Source organism: Castor canadensis, chromosome 11, assembly GCF_047511655.1.
Source record: "Castor canadensis chromosome 11, mCasCan1.hap1v2, whole genome shotgun sequence".
NCBI lineage: Eukaryota > Metazoa > Chordata > Mammalia > Rodentia > Castoridae > Castor > Castor canadensis.
The window spans coordinates 129,541,909-129,566,473 of NC_133396.1; the positions used below are offsets into that span (position 1 = coordinate 129,541,909).

General features: G+C 38.2%; 1 protein-coding gene across 7 annotated transcripts in view; it reads right to left on the reverse strand.

The window, feature by feature from the left end:
- Ppp1r12b (protein phosphatase 1 regulatory subunit 12B) overlaps positions 1–24,565 on the reverse strand; it is a 216,694-nt gene that overhangs the window by 18,146 nt on the left and 173,983 nt on the right. For 6 of the 7 annotated variants that reach the window (XR_012439039.1, XR_012439038.1, XR_012439041.1 and 3 more), the window contains 4 exons: positions 11,062–11,078; positions 5,690–5,834; positions 4,612–4,716; positions 1,180–1,233 (listed from right to left, as the gene is read on the reverse strand). Coding sequence is in view for 3 of the 7 variants with exons in the window: in XM_074048626.1 (XP_073904727.1) it covers positions 1,180–1,233; positions 4,612–4,716; positions 5,690–5,834; positions 11,062–11,078 (321 nt within the window). In the remaining 4 variants the exon portion in view is untranslated. Of the gene's footprint in view, positions 1–1,179; positions 1,234–4,611; positions 4,717–5,689; positions 5,835–11,061; positions 11,079–24,565 lie in introns of those variants that run through there. The other variant, XR_012439040.1, reaches the window with a different exon arrangement.

The following is a 24,565-nucleotide window of genomic DNA, read 5'->3' on the forward strand; positions in this document are numbered from 1 at the left end:
GCCATGTGATCAGCAGCTTCATGGTCAAAGGTCTGTCTACTGGCTCAGGAAAGCTTTCTTCAGATGTGAGCACTCTCTGTCCCTACCCCTATGGGATGGAGTCACTTCACTGATCAAAATCACAGTGTTTAAGTCTCTGATCAGAAAATTAGAAGATATAGGGGGAAGCAACTGGCTAACAAGTAAACAAATCAGGATTCTCTGAGTTATTATTTACAAGTTAAAAATTTCAAATGACTACAAGTTACTAGGACTCTTACTCTCTATTAGCAAAAACTCCATCATTATCTTCAATAATACTCCTCCTAAATTCCTAGGGAAGTGCTTCTCCTATGATGGGAAGCAGATGGTGAATAGGGAAGTAGACATCACTGTCTGCAAAAAAAATAGTACCTCTCCCCAACTTCTCTTCTCCCTGACTTCTCCTCCTCCCTCCTTTTCTCTGAGCAACTAACTCTTAATTTAGCCTGAACCCAATGAGGTGTCTTTGATCAGATGAGATACCAAGGAGGATTGGTTACAGGCCAAGGAAATGAAATATAAAACGTAGCTACTCTCTAAATTAACAGACAATGATGGGAGAGATTGGAACATACTATATCCCTAGGGTCAAATCAAAGCTAGAGTTCATCAGTAAATCTAATTGACTTTCCCTATCCAAGAATGTCAAACCCAGAAAAGTATGCCGAGTGTAGTTGGGACAAGGTCAGCAAACGAACCACAAATCCTCCCCTTAGTTAGAGAGTGACCAAAGACTCTGATGGCTCATATCTCAAGTCATAAGACCTAAATCAATGGCAGAAGGTCCTGTCAAAAACTTCCTTTCTGTTCAAGGTCACAGGAAGGGCAAAGAGTCCTTGGACCTATGTGTGTCTGATGAACCAAAATATATTATGTCTCTGTGCATGTGTGTAGTTCGGCCTACAGGCAGAACAATTTATGAGATGATCCTCCAAGGACCCTTCCCACCCTAGGACTGGAATATGTACAAAGAACTGAGTATCTGAGGAAGCCAAAAGGACTAGCAATTCAATTACTGTCCAGAGTCAGCCAGAAAGAATTTATCATCAAGCTGGGAATGGAATGTGGCAGAACTCCCACCTTCTTAAGATGAACAAAAAAGTCAGAGGAGGTCAGAAAGAAGGGATGAAGCAGGGGGGGAAAGAAACATGTACATACCCGTTTTTCCATCTCTAGCATTGATGATCGGTCAGAGGTTTTCTCTTGTTTCTGCTGTGCATATAGAAGGAAAACACTTGTTACTTAAGCTGTTTCTGGCCCAGTGGAAAGCCGAGTCTTGTCCAGCTTCCCTACTGGACATTCAGAAATAGATGGCAGGGCTTTGGGCTTTCATTTTAGCAGGAGTCTAGGCTAATAGACTCTGACAGATTGCTGGGCCCATCATTACTACCTCTCTGATGTTTTCAGGGCTCCCACTGAAGAGGGAAAGGAAGTAGTCCCTGAAATTTACAACACCCATACACAAAAAGATATGACTCACAATGCATGCACACCTGACTCTGTATTCCTCTCTCTGTCTTCAATACCAACTACTTTCTTACATTACACCACCCCTCTCCCCTCTTCTTTTCTATGAGTCAATCCAGAGGAAATGAGAAATGGCTATTCCTCTTTAAAAGGCTAGAGACCCTTGAACTGGATGTCTAAGCCCCACGATACCCTTTTAAGCAATCCTTCTCCCCTATTCTTTGTGTTTTGGGTACTGAGGCCATTTCCCATGTGGATAGGCTTCTTGGGAGCACAGTCATGGTATCTGCCCTGCTCTGAACACAGCAGTCCCACTTTTGTCTGTTTCATATACTAGACTTCAGTTAAGGTAAGATTTTATTTGAATAAGAGATCTAGAATAAATATTTTAGATGATCTTTGACTTTCCATTTAAATTTTTCAGAAGGGCTAAAAATATTTGGCCACATACCTCAAAAGTAGAATAACCTAAGATAAGGATCTTATCTTAAATAGGGGAATGGGAAGGAACCCCTAAGTCCCTTTTGGTCTTAGCATTATAGAACTGAGTAGACTTTACATTCAATAGAAAATAATAACAGATAATTATTTTTATTTTGCCTAGTGCCATGCCTAGACGTCATCTAATAAACACAGAAATTATGCTGGTCTTCTTGCAGAGGTTTCTTTCTTTCTTTTTTTTTTTTTAAATTAAGGAATAGCCAAAACTAACAATAAAACTTGGAATTCTGGCTCCTGTCCTGGGCTTTCACCTTCTGTTCTGAAGGTCATGGCTATCTGCCTTTACACTGCATCTACTGTGAAGCAGAAGAAAAGGAAAAATGCATTAATAGATCCTATAGTTTGTTTAAATCCTCTTAAGTCTTTCCTGAGAAACTGGAGAAGCTGTGAAAATTTCACTATTTTCAAAGTTCAGTTTACAAAAAACTAGTTTGCTTGTTTTATTTAAAATTATAACTCCTTTAGAGTTTGGGTGGATCTTTTATACAAAAACTCTGCTGTGTCCATATGGTAACTATCTCTCTACAAATGTGTGAGGCTGACAAGCCCCCCCACCCTCACTGTCCTACCAAACAACTCCATTTTTGGTAAATACAGACTTGGTTTGCAGTGCTACCATTTCTTCTGAATTTCAATAACTTGTATTTGGCAAAACTAAGCATATTCTGACACACCCAGCAAAGCAGCTGGCTGGAGGGTAGATGCGGCTCCCCAGTGACTGGGAAAGGCTGATTTTGTTTCTAATGCCCTCTGTGTACGTCAGTGCCTGCAGCTTGTTGGGTTGTTCGCTGCTATGAAAAACAGGCTGGTGGAAAAGCAAGAACACTTAAAGGTTAAGAAATAAGCTGTCAGAAGCTTCTGCTGAGGAGACGGGCACCAGGTGAATCTGGGTTCTTTCTGTGGCTCCTCACAGGACTGCTTCTTAATTTTCTGCGAAACAGCACTGTAATCACATGAATACAAACATAAGGCCTGTATCTATTAACTGTTACTAATATGCAGCACTATTCAGAATAAAAAATCAGTTGATAACTTCTAGGGCCCACTGTGAATAAGACATTTTGCCTGGCTCAGTAATATTGAGGGGAAAAAAGAATTTAAATCTCATTTAGCCCACCATCCTCTGTATTATGGCAGGATTATAATTGTGTTATGGGGGGGCTTGTGTGTTGTGTGTGTATGTGTGTGTTACCTTTTGATTTAAAGACCTACTTTTCTTGCTCCATAAAATCTCTTTAGGTCCAGGTGTTATCTATCTGCTACACAGTCTCAGAAATTCATCATGTTTGGCTACTATCACAGGCAGAAGGGGGGGGCCTCTTCTAAACTGACAGGCAGCTCTCAGGATAGGCCATCCATTTTGGGCCTGCCTAAGCCCTTCTCTGGGAAGTGTGGGCATCCTGGCTGTCTTTCCGGGATATCATGCAGTTCTTGGCACTCTCTTCTATGTGCTGGCACCCCCTTGCTCATCTCATGCCAGAGGGGCTGCACAAGATGTACAGGGGGTACTCTACACCTCTGCCCCCATCAGACCCCATCTGCCTGGGACCTACAACAAACTTACATTTAGTCTTTGCTTTTGGATTATATTCCAAACCAAAAAAGATGCCATTTCTGGTTTTCTTTTCATCCTGTCCTTGTAAAGAGACATTTTTACCTCAATTCAGCTTTTGAAATTCTTATTTCCCAAGCTTTTCAGGAGAGCAATAACTCAATAGGTTTCCTGTTAACTCTGCAATAAGCTCAGACAGTGCTGCTTTAGCTTTCAACTGCAGGGCTTGTTTCACTGGTGATGAGGTCATTACCTCCAGCACCCTCTTCTCAAGCATCATCCAATTAAATTAGGTGGGGCAGTGACAGGAAGTAGTTTATCTGGTCTTCTTGTCACTAGTTTCTTCCACTCTACCTCATTCCTAGGTAGAGTGGTACTAGGGAGACAACATCTATTCCAAGACAGAATCTTTGCTTTGTGACCTAATCCTGGGTTCTAGCATCACCTAAGCAAACCACTTATGCTTTCTAGGCCCTATTTACTACCCCTCTGCACTAGTTATATATAGTGTCGTTTGTCACTCTTTAAAAGGTGGTGTGGAGTGCTGGGCACCAGTGGCTCACACCTTTAATCCTAGTTATTCAGGAGACAAAGATCAGGAGGATTACAGTTCGAAGCCAGCCCATGCAAATAGTTCACAAGACCCTAGCTCGAAAAACCCTTCACAAAAATAGGGTTGGTGGAGTGGCTCAAGGTGTAGGCCCTGAGTTCAAGCCCAACAACAAAAAGTGGTGTGGAGAAGAAATGAACTGAAATATAACCAAGACAGGAGAAACTGTCTAGGACTGACCTTGTAGCACCAGTTTATACTTTTCTACCAAGAAATGAGTAGATAATATTAATTATTAGCATTCATACCATTAGAAGTTGTTCACTGTACTATCAGTTTTCAATTTTCAGTTAAACACTGAACTCTAACATCAAATTAGAATTAAAAAGGCTTCCATCTCACTGCTTCTGAGGAACAAAATCTTGACTCTACCTACATTGTGTCCCTCAGCTCTCTAGTCCAGTTTGCCCCCTTATTTTGACCCCTGTCTCCCCAGCTTTTTTCTTTTTCCTCCCCTCACCTGGGCCATCTTCTCAAGCTTGGATTTTATATCCGATAGCTCTAGCTGGGCCTCCTGAAGTTTTGTTTTCAGTTTTTGGTTTTCGGTCAGGGCACTCTCGTAGAGCTGTGAGGGAAAGCAGAATGATCACTGGGCCACTGCTCCCAGAAGTAGAACTCACACGTTTTCATCTTGTGAGAATGCCTGGGCACTCTGCCCCAAGCCACCACTGGGAGCAAAGTGGAGAGGATGAAGGAAGCTAGGAAATAAGGCATATCTAGCCCCTGCTCTTTGGCTTCTTGAAAGCATGATCCCAGGTGCTGAACACAAAGAGAATAACGGTGCTCTAACTTCAATAATGTTAATCTCTGAGAGGAAAACAAATCCCAGACATCCACTTTCTCTTATAAGCATTTGTACTGCTTGAAAGTGTGGCTCTCTGTACAAAACACAATTATTGTTTTGGAACCAGTCTAGTGTGTGATATTGATTTTCGTCAAATTCTGCTTAACAAAAATATCAACAAAGATAAAACTTCCTAATTAAGATGTTTTTTTCCTGTATCTCAAGCACCTTTTAAAAGTGAAAGTTTTCAAGGTCCAGATAGCAAGAACTAAAAGAAATGGACTACAAAGTGATTTAAATCCTCTCTAAGCCTAAATAGATAATAATGATGATTTTTAAAATATTTAACTCCAAGAATTATTTAGCTGATATTCTACAGGACCTTATTAAAAGCACATTAAAAATAACAGTCTACCAAATGATTCTCAGAGGCTCAGACAGAGGACACTGTAACTTTTACTCTTGTGACAATTCTTAATCTCTTACTTTTTCCTATACTTCTAAATACCTGATTCAAGGCATATACTTACTGCAATAAAAACTGTATGCAAACAGGTCTTTATTTAGTGGGTGGAGAGGTGAAATAACCAAGAAGTCTGCAAGTACCTAGTTGTTACTTAAATGCCTTTTTTCCCTGCTTATTTAGAATTATCATTTTTATATATTGAGGGAACAGGCTGAGAGGTTTATATATTATAAACCAAGAACAGGAAAACTGGAAAAAAAAAACAAAACAAAACCCAAAAAACCCTACTTTTTTATAGTCCCTGTTACTGTCCTCTTCCACCCGGCTGGTCAGGCTGGCTAGTCGGGCCTCCCGGGCCTCCCGACGGGCTCTTGCTGAGGCTCGGTCACCGTAAGAATCACTGGTTGTCGTATTACTACCTCCTGATTCCAACCTGTGAGAGATAGTGATAAAGGTAAAAATTGGTTTTGAGAACAAAATAGTGTGGAAAAGGTAAAGCTTATGGGTAGTTTGTGACTTTCCTAAGAAATGTTTGAGAGTTCTGGTCAGAATCAATGCACATACAACATTCCTTCCTGGAATCTCTCAGCCAACATTCCTGGATCTCATGGGTACATTGTATGAGTGTGGAGCTTGAGGAGGAAGGCCATTATTTGTCAAGAATAGAGCTTAAATTGGTGGTTTGGACCCATATGCTGACTTAAATCTTAAGAGATTTTTAAATTAGTTTGGAGTTGAACAGCTTCCCAAAAGAGTGTGCTTTTAATTGAAAGTTTCTTGAATCTCAATGGCTCTTAGAAAATGATCACAATGAATTGTCAATGAGTCAGAAACATGGATTTGGAGACTGAGCTAGAGGATGAATGGGGGAGGAATGGCAAGCTATACTTTATTATTTTTATTTTAGTTTATTATTTTGGTGGGACTGGGGTTTGAACTCACAATTTATGCTTTATTGGTGCACTGCAGGTGTGTTGGAGTCCCAAATATTCCAGGGATACCACCCTGGTATTCAAACAGCTCGCTTTCTACCATCTTCCCTGTATTTCATATCAAGATTTATGTCTGTAGTTAGGATTTCTGCATCTTCTATTAACAGAACTCTTAGAGTGTGGTGTTTTTATTTCTGGTATTGTTAACTGTGTTAGGGGAAGGGTTTCTCAGCTTATTACCTGTTTAAAGTGTACGACTATCATTTTGACCCTTAACACTAGCTTTTCACTTTGCAAATTAAAATGTGGTACATATTTAAAGTACTAACAATAAACCAGCTCTGAACTGGGATGGTTTGAAGCATCACAGCTGTGGAAGTTGCATCTGATGCCAAAGCTGTGGATAGGAAACTGAAATAAGTATTAGAAGAGCAGTAAGGATGAGATCAGAGAGGGGAGAGGCAAAGAAATGAACTCCTAAGGACACCAATGGCCACTTTGATAGAGATGAAGTCTGTCTTCCTTTTCCTTCTCCTCTTCTCTTCTCTCATCTTCCTTCTTCCCTTCCTTCCTTTTTGTTCATAGAAATGTATATATTGATTTTTTCTGCCCAAGAAAAAAACACTATTAACAGTTTAGTTCAGGGCTTGGTGTGTGGCTCTGTACCTAGCAAGCACAAGGCCCTGAGTTCAAAGACCCAGTACTGAAACAAACAAACAAGTAAATAAATAAATAAAAAGTTTAGTTCATGTTCTTGCAGGATGTCAAACACAAAAATATGCCAATATATATATATTTCTATAAATAAAATCAGATAATACCTATGTTGTCCTACTCCTCTTCCTTTCTATACTTATCACTATGATTATGAGCATTATAAAATGTAAGTAAAGATAAATCTGCCTCATTAAAAGACTGTATAGTCCATTCCATGCATGTATAATAATTCAACTAAACCTCAATTGATAGACACATATTGCTTCAAGATTTTCAGCTATTATAAACAATGTTACAATGAGCAGTCTTGCCTATAAATCTTGGTAGAAGTGTCCAATTACTTTCTTTTTTTTTTCTTTTATTATTCATATGTGCATACAAGGTTTGGGTCATTTCTCCCCCCTGCCCCCACCCCCTCCCTTACCACCCACTCCGCCCCTCTCCCCCCCACCCCCTCAATACCCAGCAGAAACTATTTTGCCCTTATTTCTAATTTTGTTGTAGAGAGAGTATAAGCAATAATAGGAAGGAACAAGGGTTTTTGCTGGTTGAGATAAGGATAGCTATACAGGGCATTGACTCACATTGATTTCCTGTGCGTGTGTGTTACCTTCTAGGTTAATTCTTTTTGATCTCACCTTTTCTGTAGTTCCTGGTCCCCTTTTCCTATTGGCCTCAGTTGCTTCTAAGGTATCTGCTTTAGTTTCTCTGCGTTAAGGGCAACAAATGCTAGCTAATTTTTTAGGTATCTTACCTATCCTTACCCCTCCCTTGTGTGCTAAAGCTTTTATCATGTGCTCAAAGTCCAATCCCCTTGTTGTGTTTGCCCTTGATCTAATATCCACATATGAGGGAGAACATACGATTTTTGGTCTTTTGGGCCAGGCTAACCTCACTCAGAATGATGTTCTTCAATTCCATCCATTTACCAGCGAATGATAACATTTCGTTCTTCTTCATGGCTGCATAAAATTCCATTGTATGTAGATAGCACATTTTCTTAATCCATTCGTCAGTGGTGGGGCATCTTGGCTGTTTCCATAACTTGGCTATTGTGAATAGTGCCGCAATAAACATGGGTGTGCAGGTGCCTCTGGAGTAACCTGTGTCACAGTCTTTTGGGTATATCCCCAAGAGTGGTATTGCTGGATCAAATGGTAGATCAATGTCTAGCTTTTTAAGTAGCCTCCAAATTTTTTTCCAGAGTGGTTGTACTAGTTTACATTCCTACCACCAGTGTAAGAGGGTTCCTTTTTCCCCGCATCCTCGCCAACACCTGTTGTTGGTGGTGTTGCTGATGATGGCTATGGGTGAGGTGGAATCTTAGCGTGGTTTTACTCTGCATTTCCTTTATTGCTAGAGGTGGTGAGCATTTTTTCATGTATTTTTTGGCCATTTGAATTTCTTCTTTTGAGAAAGTTCTGTTTAGTTCACTTGCCCATTTCTTTATTGGTTCATTAGTTTTGGGAGAATTTAGTTTTTTAAGTTCCCTATATATTCTGGTTATCAGTCCTTTGTCTGATGTATAGTTGGCAAATATTTTCTCCCACTCTGTGGGTGTTCTCTTCAGTTTAGAGACCATTTCTTTTGATGAACAGAAGCTTTTTAGCTTTATGAGGTCCCTCCAATTACTTTCATAGGGAAAATCTTAGAAGTGTAATTATCTGGTCAAGGGCTAAATAAACATATTTAGTCCACAAATATTATACATTATATGTATTATATATTAGTCAGGATTATATATATATATATATAATGTCCACAGAGGTTTAATCCTTTTCAATCCAATAGGAGAAATACATTATTCTCATTAACTTTAATGTTTTTATTCTTTTTTAGGGGGCAGGACTGGGATTTGAACTCAGGGCCTCACACTTGCTAGGCAGGCACTCTAAACTTAAATGTTTTTAAATCACTAGGGAGGTTCGATGTCTTTTGGTTATTCATCCTATTTGTTTCTGAGTTATCTGTTTGTAGCCTTTGTTTAGCAGGGTGATCATTTTTTTCTTATTATAGTGGAGGATGTTCCTGCATACAATTGTCTAACATAGCTTACAGGTATTTTTTCTGACTTCACTTTTTTTTTTTTGTGGTACTGGGGTTGAACTCAGGGCCTTAGGCTTATAAGGCAGGCACTCTACCTACCACTTGAGTCATACCTCCAGCCTTTTTTGTTTTGGTTATTTTTGAGATAGGGTCTTACTTTATGCCAGGGCTGGTCTGGACTGTGATCCTCCTATTTACATTTTCTGCATAGCTGAGATGACAGGTGTATACCACTACATCCAGCTTTTATTGGTTGAGATGGGGTCACATGGACATTTTGCCAGAGCTGGCCTTGAGCCACAGTTCTTCCGATCTCTGCCTACTGAGTAGCTAGGAATGCAGGCTTTAGTCAGGATGGCCTGTGTCCACTTCATTTTTTGTCTCTGTTTACAGTGTCTTTTAATAGAAATTTAAAAATTCTTGTAATTAAATTAGACAATTTTTACCTTTATGGTAAAATGCTTAGGGAAACTATTCCTGTTATAAAGATTATAAAATATTTTCTTCTATAAGTTTTGTGGGAAAGACCTTTTCCTTAAGAAAAACTGTAATCCATTTGGAATCTGTTTCTGTTGCTTTCTTAGTAAAGCCTGAGGGAATGATATATTCCTCCCCCCACCCATCACTTATTTAATAATTCTTTCCCCCCTCAGATGAATAGTCATATTATATACTTTAACACTTTTGGGGATATGAACTGTGTTCCATCAATCTCTTTGTTTATTCTTGAATTGGCACCTCACTGTTTTAATCACTAAACTTTACAGCATATTCTGAAGTTTGCGGAGAAACTCTCCTTTCATAAATGGCATTGTAATCCAACAGAATTCATAAAAGATTAGCTATAGCAAGATAACTCTCTCTGTCAAATTTTGCAAAACTAAGTAGCTTTCTTCTAAATTAGGAAATTGTTTATGCTCAGCTGGTGCCTGGTGAAAGGACAAGAAGAGGAAGAATACATCTAAAACAGCATGTATTAACAAGGTAAAACCAGTTCAATTACCAAGAAAGTTATGAAGAGACTAGTTTTCCCTTTGTTGTCAGTAGTATAGGGGTTTGAACTCAGGGCTTCATGCTACTAAGCAGGTGTTCTACAGCTTGAGCCATACCTCCAGCCCCAATCTCTTCTTAATTTCTCTACCAAAGGTATAGTGGAAAACGAGAGATTCAAATGTTTAGCTTTTATTTTTTATTTACTTTGTTCTTCAGAAATATCAGTTTTGTATCCTCAGATACTAGGTGAAAATTTACATAAGATCATCCCCAAATTGGTATCTTTTTTTTTGGTGGTACTGGGGTTTGAACTCAAGACCTCATGCTTGCTAGGCAGGTGCTCTATCATTTGAGCTACTCCGCCAGCCCTGTGGTACATTTTCTTAATTTTTTAGCCATTGCAAAACAGATCTTTAGTTTATTCGAAAAACTGTTACTGAGTACCATTTAGATCCAAGGTAAAGTGTTAGATTCACCATAAAATGACAGTATCTAACCTCACTCTCAATCCACTGCAATGAAGCCTTCTTGAACCACCTGATTAGGTTAACTGACTCTTCTCTGTGTCATTATACCTGTTCTTACTTCTAAGTGGCACTTACTACATTCTACAGAAAGGATCTGTCTCTCCAGTGGTTTGCAAGCTAATTGCTAGTAAGCATAGTATCTTATTCATGGTATCTCCCTAGTGGTGAGCACAGTGCCTAGTACTGGTGCTTCAGGAAAACTAATCTAGTGGAAGTATACAAGATGATCTGGAAAGAGGAGAATCTGGGGTCAGGAAGGTGAGTTGAAAGCTGTTCCATTATTTTGGGCAGAAGATAATGTAAGTCTAAATTACTGTGGAAATGAAAAGGAAGAAAAGGATTCAAGGAACAAAACTAAACAATTACATAAAGCTAAATTTAATTAGACATGCATTCACTCACAAGTATTAAGCATGCATACATACAAAACAGGGAGAATTCTTACCTAGAAAGTCTTTCATGCTAGAGAAAGGAGACAAAAATAAAAAAGAAAAAGAAAACAGCATTAATAAGGGACCAATTTTTATTTCCATTCATAAATGCACTTTTCAAATCAGATGTCTGAACTTCACAGCTGGAGATGGAGCATTCAACTGACTGCATAAAAGACTTCTTAGCACTAACTCATGCTTTTTTGTATCCATGATTTGCCAGATTTGGGACTTTGAAAATAACATCTTTTTAAAAAGAAAAATAACAAAAACTGCCCCCCTCCAATCAGCCAGCCAACCTTGTGCTCTAGGAGTGACTCACTGATTTTTCTGTATGACAATGAGCCTTTCTAAATCATGATATTTAGCCTATTAATTTTCTTCAGTTCACAACCCTGCAAACCTTCCCTGAGTAAATACTGCAATTTATACAAATTAAAACTCAGGAGAGTTAAGCTTTCCCCAGATCTATAGTAAAGGCAGGAAAGTGAGGAGTTGGGGAAGTGAGGCAGGGAAAATCCCATCCTAGTTCTTAGGATGTTGGTAAGAAATTAAAAGATAAGAAGTACTTAGAGGTCACAGTAGAAAGAAGTTTCATAGATGCAAACTATGAGCTTTGTCATTGTAAACAAAGCAATAACAAAAAGTGATTATGTGTGCCCTTTTCATTTATTTATTTATTTTTATCATAGATGACCTTTACTCTCTTATCCCTTCATTAAAAAAATAATATGGGCAAATAAATAATTGATTTGGATATATTTATTTCCTTCCTCCTTCCTTCTTTCTCTCCTCTTGAGGTGTTAAAGAAGAGCAAAACCTTCAAGAACAGACAACAGAAGAAAGAAGATGGAGGGGTGGTTCAAGTTGTAGAGTGCCTGCCTTGCAAGAGCGAAGCCCTGAGTTCAAATCCAGTACTGTCCAAAAAAAAAAAAAGAGAGAAGAGAAGCAGGATGGAGGGACCAGTAATCTTCAAAATAAATCATGAATCTATGAAGTACTGAGGAGTTCTAAATAATCCCTGGAAGCCACTGGTTTGTCAAGCAACACAGCATGATAGCCTTATAGCTGTCCAGGAGAAGTGAGTTGTGACAGCACACCTATCAGGTAGTGTTCCCTCATGTAACTCCTATTTAAATCAGGGATGCAGTCATCAGAATGATCTCATACCCTGTACACCTCCTAACCCAAATCCTGGAGGTTCTCTTTTAGTAGGTCTCTTGTACATATTTTTAACAAGTTCCCCAGGTGATTCTGTGGTACAGCCCTGGTTAAGAACCACTGGACTAAACACATTTTTGTTTAATATGGAGACGTGCCCCATTTCAGATGAGGAAATCATTAAGAATATTTTTTTTCAAAAAGAAACTAAATTTTCACTACCCCTCAATAATTACTTAATATATAAAAATGTTCGAAGAGTATTTGAGTGAAACTAAGAAGCTGGGCTGTTGACTATGCCCACTGACTAGCTCTGTGATACGATCAGCCTTAAGGCACGTGGGTGAGTTAAAATTCACAGCACAGGAAAAGTGAATTGTGGCACGTTAAATACTTATAAACGGTTGAGACTGAACTTTATACTGGCAAATGTCAAGAGGCTGTTGTATTTAAGAGCCCACTGTATGCACAGCCTTGTTGGGAGGTGCAGAGGAAGAAAAGCCCAACTAGCTGCATGACAAGCCAGGAGAGCACTGTGAACGTAATTAATGAGCTTGGGAGCAGTGGAGGGAGAACATGTGAACAAGTTCTACAGAGACAGGTAGTAACCCCTGAGCTGCAATTAAGAGGATTTCATGAAGAAATGAGTTCTGAGAAGACGATGTTAGAGAAATGCATACATAACACATATATGTTTAAAAATACTATTGTAGAGAGTTCTCTGAAATTTCCTTAACTGAGATCCATCCACTATCTTATTCCCAGTTAGTGCCCACAGGGCCAGGCATGGCAGGTGCTCAATAAACTAAGCTGAATTGAATTGTTTCTGTGTTTAAAGTGTGATGGCCTTGGCTCTCTGACTTCTAATTTCCACTCTGACATTTGCTAGCCATGAGACCTTGGGCAAGTTGGCACTTACTCTAAATGAGTAAATGAGATAATTATGAGGAAATACACTCCTAAAATATCAGTGCCCTACTCTCTTTCTCTTCATATTTTAGTTATAAACATACTATATTGGCTGTTGATGCTGGTTATTGTAGTAAGTGAATTTAGGACCTTTGATCCAGGAAATTGAGCTCACATGCAACCAAATGAAACAATAATTTAGGAGACCATTCATTTCTCTCACTGCTTTTGGGTAGAACACCTTTAGACAACATCATCCATATGAGAGAGCCATTCTAACAGTCTCTCCAAAGACTTTTCCCACATCCTCTCTTAGGTATGAAGAAAAGACCCATTTATGCTATATGATATATATTATTGTGTGTGTGTGTGTATTTTTTTCCCCAATATTGGGATTTGAACTCAGGGCCTCATACTTGCTAGACAGGTGCTCCACCACTTCTGCCACAATTCTAAAATGATTCATTTATAATCAAACTAGTTTGCTGTGGGTTTTCTTTTTCTTTATCCTACTGAAATAGAAACCCATTTCTACATGGTATGCACAGACTGAGGCCTGATGAACTTTCTAACAATTGAATCAGGTGTGTTTATTGGCTTTGTTTTTCCTGGGCCATCACTTAACTCTTTTTCACCCTAGTTTCTTCTTTGTAAATGTGCTATTTCTCAGATAAGATTTAACTACATCTTCATCTTTAAATTCTGTGGTATAGACTCTGGCAGCAATCTCCAGAGTAAAGAAACAAGTGTTTCTCCCCACTAAAACAGGGAAATTAGCATTTTTACTAGGTATAAATCTTAATATGCTAATCATTTCCATTGATTTAGTTCAATAAGGATAATATATAGGCTGGGAGCATGGCTCAAGCACCTACCTAACAAATGAAGGCCCTGTGTTCAAACCCCAGTAGCAAAAAAAAAAAAAGACATATAATTAACCTTTTTCATTTAGAACATGCTAGAAGTATAATAAGACTCTTTATGTCTTGTTTATCACACCTGAAAGTGTGATAAAGTGAGAAAGTTCTCAGACAGATACGTGACTGAATCGTATGGCTGTATATACTTATAGCCTCCACTGAGGAGGCTGATGTAAAATGCAAATGCTTACAAACTGAGAAACAGAAAAAAAATAACTTAGCATTATCAAGCAGCAATCAGAGAAAGCCCACAGGGTCCCTAGATGTGAAAAGGCAGATTCCAAAGGGGCTTAAATTACTTTTTTCACAGATGAGAGCATGTGAGAAAGGTAATGCTAATGGTGCTCAGACTTGTGATGGCCATACCAGTTCTTCCCCTACAGGTTTCCTGCAGGTATTTCCTATAGACAGCCATCTAAGAAGCTAGTGAATGACACTCCTACTTCTGCCCACCAAGAATAACTAAAAGCAAGTATCACAGTCTGTAATCTTCTGTTAGGCATGTCAAAATTCCATTATCAATTTCTTTTTGGGTAACCTTTTATAAAATGTGCAGGGGATGCATGATCCAATAGATGAGGCAACAGACAATTCACCTAGATCCAGATAGTAGGGGAAACAGCAATTCCAGGTTAACCTTCACTCTTTCTTTACCACCTCTAACATTCCCCTTCAGCTTTTACCCAATTTTGAATTTATGTGGAATACTTGCTTTCAAGGGCAAGCCTTAGCAATGTCCTTCCTCAAAAGGTTAACCCAACCGATTAGAGGTGAATACATAAAACTCCTAAAACTCCAAAGATTAGTGAGATTTGGATGCAGTAGAAGTTAACATAACTATCTCAATATAAATAATATCTCAAAAAAGGAGGAAAATGGGATTTCTAAAGGAGATGATATTCTCATGGGAAAAGAAATGGTTTCTTTTAAGTTTATAGCCTAAAAAGATTATTCTTATGGGCTGGAAGGTAAGATGGCTTAAAAGTATACATAGTTTAGTGTTTAATTCCTCAGTTTTTGATAACATGGCTTGGGTTTTTAGGTCACACTTCCTAACGCATTTTCACTGGTAGAATACCTGTAGAAACTGTTTTGCTTGGCTTCTTGATATCTAGATAACTGGAGAGAGGTTGATGAAAAAATATTGATTAGAACTAGGGAGAAAGAAGTTTGGGTTTCTTGGGTAAGGAGCAGACTGGCTGAACTGGTGCAGGAGACTTAACCTCAATTTTTTTCTCTTCATTTTGCGGTCCCTTTTACTAAGCATATTTCAACTATTAGGCATGGCTTCTCTTTTTAGAAATCTGACTACTAATCCTACAGGGAGAATACTGAGCAAATGTAGAGATAAGATGGAGTGGTAGTTTGCCTAAATGGTCTCAGGAGGACAGTGAGCCAGGAAGTAACATCAGAAGAGGCAAGCAGAATACATGCTAGGGAAATGAACACTGATGTTCTCCCAGAGAAGATAATATGAAGAGTTCAGTCTAGAAGGCAGGAAATAAGGAGAAGGCCTAGACAACAGGGCAAAGGCATCTTCCAAGTCTCTGTCCCTTTGAAGGCTGGGAATGTGGGCTCCTCTTACCTATGTCTCCACTCTCCCTCCTCTGCATGTTTTCTCTTTCAAAAAACAGAACAGAGAAGCTGGTTGCTAGTGGCTCTGTAATCTTAACTACTTGGGAGGTGAGACAGGGAGGATCATAGTTCGAGGCCAGCCCAGGGAAATAGTTTGTAAGACTCCATCTCCAAAAATAACCAGAGCAAAATGGATGGGAGGTGTGGCTCAAGTGAGAAATCCCAAGTTCAAACCCCAATCCCATCACAAAAAAACCAAAACAAAGAAAACACAAAAAACCCATCCCCCCAACAAAAAAACAAACAAACAAACAAAAGATAGAACAGGGGCTGGAAATGAGACTCAAGTAGTAAAGCGCCTGCCTCATAAGTATAAAGCCCTGAGTTCAAACCTCAGTACTGCAAAACAAAGAAAAACAACAGAAAATAGAACAGCTACTCTTAGTCTACTCTTTAGGATCTGAATAGCTTATCCCTACATAATGATAAAATGTATTTTAGAAAGGCATGAGTCTATGCAATTTGTAGGTTAACATACAAATGTATTATGTCACATATTTTAATCAGGAAATCTAAGGAGGAACTTATCAAGTGTTTTTGTAAAAGATCATTTTGCTCTACCTTCCATTGAAAACAAATGAATTATGGCCTTTAAGATGGGACTCTCTGGTGTGTCTGAACTACATAAAAATTGTTCAGAGAAGGAATTACTTTCATAGCTTTAATGGCCCAAGTAGGGGCAATAGATATTGTGAATGGGACCTGCGAGCAAAAGAGACTAAAAGCTGTTTGGAAACCAATATAAATCCAGAGAGTTGGAATAAAGAATGATTAACTGGATAAAACATGTTTTAAAAACTGCCCCCAAATTAAAAAGCAGGCTCCTTTTGTTCATACCTCTGAAATACTCCCATAATACTCTCATTGCTTGGGCCTGCTTCTCATAAAAGAACAGTTAGGATCACCATTAATTTAGATGGCAATCCTAGAAGGGACAGGAACCAGGCTGGTTTTGATTTGTGAAATAAGTAGGGCCCTCAAACACCAGAGACTTGCTTAGAAAATCCCCATAAAAGCTTTTAACTTGAAAGTTATCAGGAGTTCAGAAAGGCACATAATTAAAACCAAACTCCTTTTACCAAGTTTAAAATAAAATCGTGGCTCTGGAAAGCTGGGCCCAAGGGAAAGGAATGAGACCAAGTCACGTGTCTGCTGCCAAGGCTGAAACTGGTTTAACTCATGTTCATTTGGAGTCAGGACCTGACCCCACAGTGATGGGAAAAATCTCCTATTTACATTTTCCAAATGAAGGACTAGGCAGAAGGAACATTTTATATCATGTTCTTGTGCACTAGCTGAGCCAGGGGAAACAAGCTGAGCTATTCTGGGATGGCCTACTGAGAGAGAGCCAGCTTTTTCCTTCAGAATTCCCAGATTAATGGCCAATGATGAATGAGCCAATGGGAGTGAGGCTGCAGCCAGGACCCTTCAGACTTTCAGGGCCCCTGCAAATCTAATCACCATTTGAGCTTATTACAAAATAATATAACTTTATAACTTTTAAGAATTATTCTGTTTCTATATATATGTCAAAGAGAGACAAAGGTTTTCTAGCCTTCTATCTTAAGGAAGAGTGTCCTTCATAACTCAAATGGATGGGATTTTCAGAAAACTTGAAATAAGGAGAATGGGTACCTCTCTAGCTTTAAAGTAAATCTTTTTGAGCCTATGCCCTGAGTAATATATTTAGGAATCTTGAACAATTTAGAAATACATGAATGGGTAGAATAAGAATTTCAAGATTTGTACAAAGATAGGACAGTGATAATGAGGCTGTATTAACACTCTCTCATCTAAAAAACTCATGATATTTTCTTAGTATCATCAAAATTTTAATCATTTTTCTATTGCTGCCCAAACAAATTACCACAAAGCTTGGGAGTCCATAAAACACCCAGTTTTATAGGTCACAAGTATGGCACAACTCTACTGGACTCCCTGCTTAGGTTTTCATCTGGCTGAAATCAAGGTATCTGCAGGCTGGGCTCCTGTATGGAGGATGTGGGGGAAATCCTGCCTTCAAGCTTATTCGGGCTGTCAGCAGAATCCAATTTCCAGCAGCTGCAGGTCAAAAGTCCCTGTTGCTTTGCCACTGTTAGCTGGCAGCTGCCCACTGCCTGTAAGGGCCTCCATATCCCTTCTTACTCAGCCCCTTCCCTCTTAGAACCAGCAGTAGCACACTGAGTCGTTTCTACACCTCACATTTCTTGCTTCCCCTTCTGTCATCAGTGGAGAAAGCTCTTGCTGCCTTATAGGCTCCTCTGATTAGATCAGGCCCTCTCCAAAAGCCCTCCATATCGTAAGGTCAACTTTGTCATGTAACATAACATAATCATGGGAGAAATATCTTGTCATAAATACAGGTTTTTGAGATCAGGCCAGGACATCTTTGGGGACTCATTTCCAATTATCACAAGGATTCACCTTTAACAATATGAAACACAGTCTAGTTTATAACACTCTGAGAGTAAGATACATGGCCTCTCAGCTGCCTATAGTATGCTACACTCTATACACTGAGAATCAGAACAATGCTGAGAACACTATCTTATGCTGGGAAAAGTAGGCATTTGTGTGAGCAGAATTATGCATGTGTGTGTAACAGAGAATACTTTCAAGCAAAAATTAGCAACTATAAAATCACACATATCTTCATCGTATTATACTCTTTGATTTGTCTTTACCAACTGCTAAATGCATATGGAAAATAAGTTAAATAGGAAAGTCAAATATAGTATTTACATTGAGCTTATATTATAAATACTTCTAAAAAATCTCATACACCAGACGGTGAGTATCCTAACAAATTTTTTTTTTTGGTGCTGGGGACTGAACCCAGGACCTCACACATCTACCATGTCAACTTAATATTGCAAGTAGAAAGAGATCACACAATGTCACCTTACATATTCTAGTACATCTTACCCTATTGTAGGCCTGCACCTTTTCTTTATGGATATTGCCAGCTTCTGAAGAATTTCTGCATTTTTTTGGGAACTCACAAAATGTACTTATTATAGAAGGAAGCATATGAATATGAAAGTCCTCCATAAAATATCTGAAATAAGCCATCTCACATTTAAAGATAATTTCAAAACTCTCAGGACGCATGCATACATTTGCAAGTTCACGTAAGTTCTCTACCTAGCTGTTCATGTGCTCTACACACACGATGACAATGACCAACAGAATGAGGAGCTCTCAAACGTGTGGCTGTAGCTCATAGGTCACTCTTCTCCTACTGCCATCTACCTTTACTTTCATGGCCTCGAGTTTTCAGCTCATTCTGGTGTTGAAACCACCTGAAACTATAGTAGCCCATGAAATACATTCTGGAGATTCAAAAATTGGGCTCACTGAACACATGAGAAAAGAGCTTGATCAACCCCCAAAAAACATTATTAGGAAATATTACATACAATAAGTCATAAGCTTCAAAAAGTCCCCGGTTAGGCCCTAAACTGCACTTTGAGTATTAGTGTGTGTCTCTACTTGAGGTTCCAGGTTTCACTGCACTATTCAGCTAGCGTCCTTCAATAGATGCTGCTACTGACCAACATTACACCTCCTTAAGCAGCAAGCTTCCCATGCCCAAAGCCTGGGAAGAGACAGATTTTTTTTTTTTTTTTAACACTGCAAATACCACAGTCTGACAGCTTGTTTGGATAGCAGTCATTAAATTTTATTTGTACCAAGCTATGAATCAAGACCTTTGCATAGAGGATTGTGAAGCTCTCTAGACCTCACATTTTAAAGAGAAAAAAAATCTTCGGACCTAAGTGATATAAGGTAAAACTTTTTATTTCTCTGTAGGTTTCACGAAGTTCAGGGACTTCTTCTTTTTTTATTATTCATTTATTCACCTGTGTGTACATTGTTTGGGTTTGTTTTTAGCTTTTTCTTTCTGTTCTCACAGAAACCAAAATATTAATTCACCCATTTTAGATACAATTGCAAACTGTAATAAACAGCAATCCAAATTGCCTTGGGAAAAATCTATGTTTGGCCTTCATTTCAGAAATAGGATCCTCTAGTGTGTGGGTTGTGACTCTTTTCTAAATGGGATAGGAGCAGAGAGTTCAAATCTTAAAACGGGCAGTAGCCTTCATTTCCTGTATTTGCATTAAGTACCTATGTGTGCCCAGTCTTGCCAGTGTGTAATAAAATGTACAATTGTAAAATCTAGGATATGGGTTTTTTTTAAATCTCAAATAGCTCTTTTTGGGAAGGAAAGAATTAGGAGAGCAATGCAAGAAAGAAACTGATTGAAATCAATCAAATACTAGCTATCTGACACCTACGGTAAATAAAAAGGAGACACTCTTACTGACTAGGGATTTTTGAGCAAGGCTTTATAGAAAGTACAGAACTCCTGGATATATCAGCCTGGAGTCTGAAACCAGTGGTCATGAAAACTGGCAGTATTACATCAGATAATGCCTAATCTGGCACAGGTTAGGGGCTTGCTAGGGCCACAGTTATCCTAAAGTGCTACTCAGCATTGAAAGTCAAAGTTCTGAATGATGAAGAACTGAAGCTTTCTTTGAGTTTTCCACTGTTATACCCTAACAGAGAAGCTGAGTCTTGTCAGTTTCACAAGGTTGTTTAGATTTAGGGAGCTAAAACTGCCTTCCAGAGTAAAACAGGTATATTAACATGTAGACCTTTGGGAGAGGAAATGTTTTTGTACTTGATTTGCTTGGTTTTTTTTGGTAGGGGAAGGGTACCTCAGATAAGAAAAAATTCAGAAATTCAGGCCCTACTATTTAGAAGCTTCTGTAATTTAACAGGTTCTGAGTTAAAGCATACCTTTGTACTATTTAAAATTTATTTACAAAGCAAATTAATGGTATAAATAAAATAACAGAAATAATCTGACTACTTTAAGAGTCTGTTTTTGAGCACTTACAAATGGCTTTAGGGTAACAATTTATAGACAATTAACAGACACACTAAAAATTATTCTAGGTAACAATGTTCTATGGCATAGGAGATCTTTTCTCCTTTGCAAAGGTAGTACTTAACAGTCATATCACAGATACTTAAAAATAATTAAACTATTATCAATTTTAAAATTCTGACTTTTTAAATTTATATTTGTTTCTTCCTAAATTATTCTGTAACCTTTTTTCCTTTAAAATAAGTTTTGTCATTGTCTTCATCTTCCTTTCCAAATAGTCAGATATACTGGCAATAACTCAGGAAGCTATTCCATTGGAAGGACCCACACATCTTTCTGGTTAATACTGAGGCTCTGGATCCAGACTACTGGCTGCAACATTATTAGGTAGCATCACTAGTTACCTTAGATAACTGCCAAATTCTCTCAAGTGTTCTCATCAGTAAAATGGGGGTTAATGGTACTCAATGGATAAGGTTATTAAAAACATTAAATAAGACAATAAATGTAAGTGCTTGGTATACCACTGACATAGTAAGTGTTTTATAAATGTTAGCTTTTGATATCACTACAGTTTTCCCTGGATTTCCATTCTGTCTCTTGTCCCTCTTTGGTCTTTTGGTACTACCAATGCTTGTTGGCTGCAAGAAGAGTTAAGCTCAAATAAATTCCTTAGCATTTAAGAAAAGGGTTTTATTTGTAGATTTTGATTATTCAAGCTAATCACTATTTATCCTTTCTTCCCTATAGATATTGAAGCTAATTATTTACTATTTGGATGGTTATATAGTCTTCCTAGATAACCAATCATGTGAAGTTCACTTTGGAAAGCAAAACAAAGATTTTTCTTGTTTTTAATGATTTATTATATTTTCATCTATTTTAAATTTTAATTTAAATCTAAAATATTTAACTTTCCATACAAACAACTTTAAAAATAGCCACTTGCTATTTTGCACACAACACCTATGTGAAAATGTTTTCATAATGAACCATGAGGAGATAAAAGTCTAGATATACTTATAGTACCTTTAATTATCTCACTGGTAGAACTTCCTGCATCGTGTAACCAAAGACGATTATTGTGTTTTAGGGCTGTGATGAGAATTAAAACTCCAGTTGTGGATAGCCACCACCCACCGCATAATAAATAGGTCAAGAACAGAACTGAAAGGAGCTGAAAAATAACAAAAGACTGATGGAAGCCAACTTTAAGTCATTTCCCTTTGGCCTTCTTAATTAGTTGTCAGCTCACTCATACATGAGATTGAGGGGAAAAAAAACAACCAACCAAGTCAATGCTGAGCAGTAATGGAACTTCTTCAAATTTGAAAAAAAAAAAAAATCCCCTGGTCACACATCTGGTTATGTACTGAAAATAAAACTAGAACTCAACCCAAAACTCATAACCAATTGACCCTTAACTGACTTCCTAAATTTCTAGATCCTTTGAGAACTGAAGGTTATTACTATAGCAGAAGGCTGACTACAACGCCCACAAATAAAGAAATAAAACACAGAACCTGCTGTCTTCCTGTATGTGATTCTAGTGGTAGCTGGAAAGGAAAGTGCAGGGAGAAGCAGCAGCACACCCCTCTCTACACCTTACTAACTTCTCCACAGTTTATTCTTAGCCCTTTCCTCATGGCACATCTACTCCTTAGATAAGCTCACCAATCCCACAGATTTATCATAAATATCAATTTTTCAGCCAATAATTTTCCCCTGAACTTCAGATCAACTATAGGTTGAGTATCCCTTATCTGAAATGTGTGGGTTAAGAAGTGTCTCAGATTTTGGAATATTTACATAGTCATGAGATATCTTGGAGATAGGATCAAAGTACAAATAGGAAATCACTTGTTTCATATACACCTTATGAACATAGCTTGAAGGTAATTTAAAACAATACTTTTAGTACATCTCCATTTTCACTGTGACCTGTCACAGGTGGTCAATTATAGAATTATGTTGGTGCTCACAAAGTTTGAAATTTTGGGGCTTTCTGAATTTTGGGTTAGGTATGCTCAACCTGTACTTTCTGGATATGACTATCTAAATATCCTAAAGTATCTCTAATTCAACCTGCCCAAAAGTGAAACCATTTCCCTGCTCAACATGATTTTGCCTCTTGTGCTTGCTGATGCATCTGTCATATCATCTTTTTTTTTTTAACCAAGTCACCTGACCTAGAGACCTGGCAATTGTCCTTGATTCTGCACTCTTCCAGACTCATCTCTGCTCCCATTCTATCAGTCCCCATATTTCACCAGCCCTATCTTCTCAACAACTGAATGCTCTCTGTACTACCTGAAGCACGTCTCTGTTCAAGCCCTTGTTATGTCTCACCTGAAATACTGCAATTAGAAGCAAGTGACCTCATCACCTCCTGACTGTCCCTGTACCATCCAGTTTCCACAGCAGCCAGACTTACTTCTCTAATGTAATCTGGATCACAACACCTTTACTTCAAATCTTCAATTTTTATCCACAGGATAACTCCCCAAATCCTCAGAATAACAATTAATTCTCACATGACATGAACACTGCTAAGTCTCCAGTCTTATTTCCTATTATACTTCTAAATATATCTTTTTTTCTAGCCACACTGATCTGCAGCTCTCAAAATAATGCCACACTTTCTCCTATCTTTTTTTTCTACCTCTATAATGTGCTATCTCTTTCTTCTTTGCCCATACAGCTTCTCTTGTTCTGTATACATCACATTAATGCATTTACCACTTGACTGATCTTCTAAAACACTCTGTACCTATATGTTTTTATTAGAAAATTTACCTCCCTGTGTTATACTTCTTGCCTTTCATCTTTCCAATTAGACTTTCAGTTCCTTGAGGGCAGAAACTGTCATTTATGAATTTCAGTGTCCAGTACAGAGCCTGCTATACAGCAGATGCTCATGGAATATTAATTGTGGAAAGATTCAGAATAGAGCAGGTTGGTTGGCCATGGTGGCACAGGCCTGTAGTCCCAGTTATTTCAGAGGAGGACACAGGAGAATCTCCTGAGCACATGAGTTTGAGACCTGTCTGAATAACATAGTAAAGCCTTGTCTCAAACAAAAGAAAACAAAACAGGGCAGGTAGTCTCAATACTCACCATGGAACCAGAAGAGTGGCAAGGGCAGGACATAGCTTGCAGGAAAGAGCTGATGCTTTCAAAACTCTGAGTTTCTCTGGCCAACAAACCAAGGCTTCAAATGCCACCTCATTTGGCTCTATGAGTTATCTAAGCCAGAATCTATCCAGAATTCATATAATGGTTCCCAATGGGAAATCTTCTTTTATTCCTACAGATCCTACTATTATTGCCTAGGAAGACTCCTTTTAAGAAGTAATTACTGCTTATTGGCTTTTCTTGTGTGGAATAAAACAAACAAAAATACACTAGTGACTTTAATTAGGCAGAAAAAATGGTTAACAGATTGCACCCTAATTAGCATGGTTCATCCAGACAAATGTTTCTCATTCTATGACAATAAATTATAAAATGGAGTAAAAAAATGGATTCCAAATTAACAGTGGCCCAGATGTAGTATCATATAGGCAAAGAGAATAAGATAATATGCTACAGAACTATTTGGTGCTTGGACTGGTAGTGTGGCTCAAGTGAAAGCAAGCATGAAGCCCTGAGTTCAAATCCCAGTACCATAACAAAAAAAACTCCCAGAATTTACAGAAATATTTGATACTTGCAAGAGGTAGGCACAAAGCACATGCAAAGAATGATTATCAACAGTGAAAATCTGGAAAGAAAAGAGGCAGAATGACTCTGGCTGCAAACCAGAGTTCCCACATAGACAAGCTCTCAGGAAAGCTGCAATCTCTTATCAGTCAATTATTCATTCAATGCACCAATTAGTTTATAGGGCTGGTTATAAAACAAAGCAAGATGATTAATTGTTTCCTTTATGTACATCAATGGCTGGGGTGAAAAATATTATGGAAAATCTTTCCTGTTGAGATGTTAGACTTG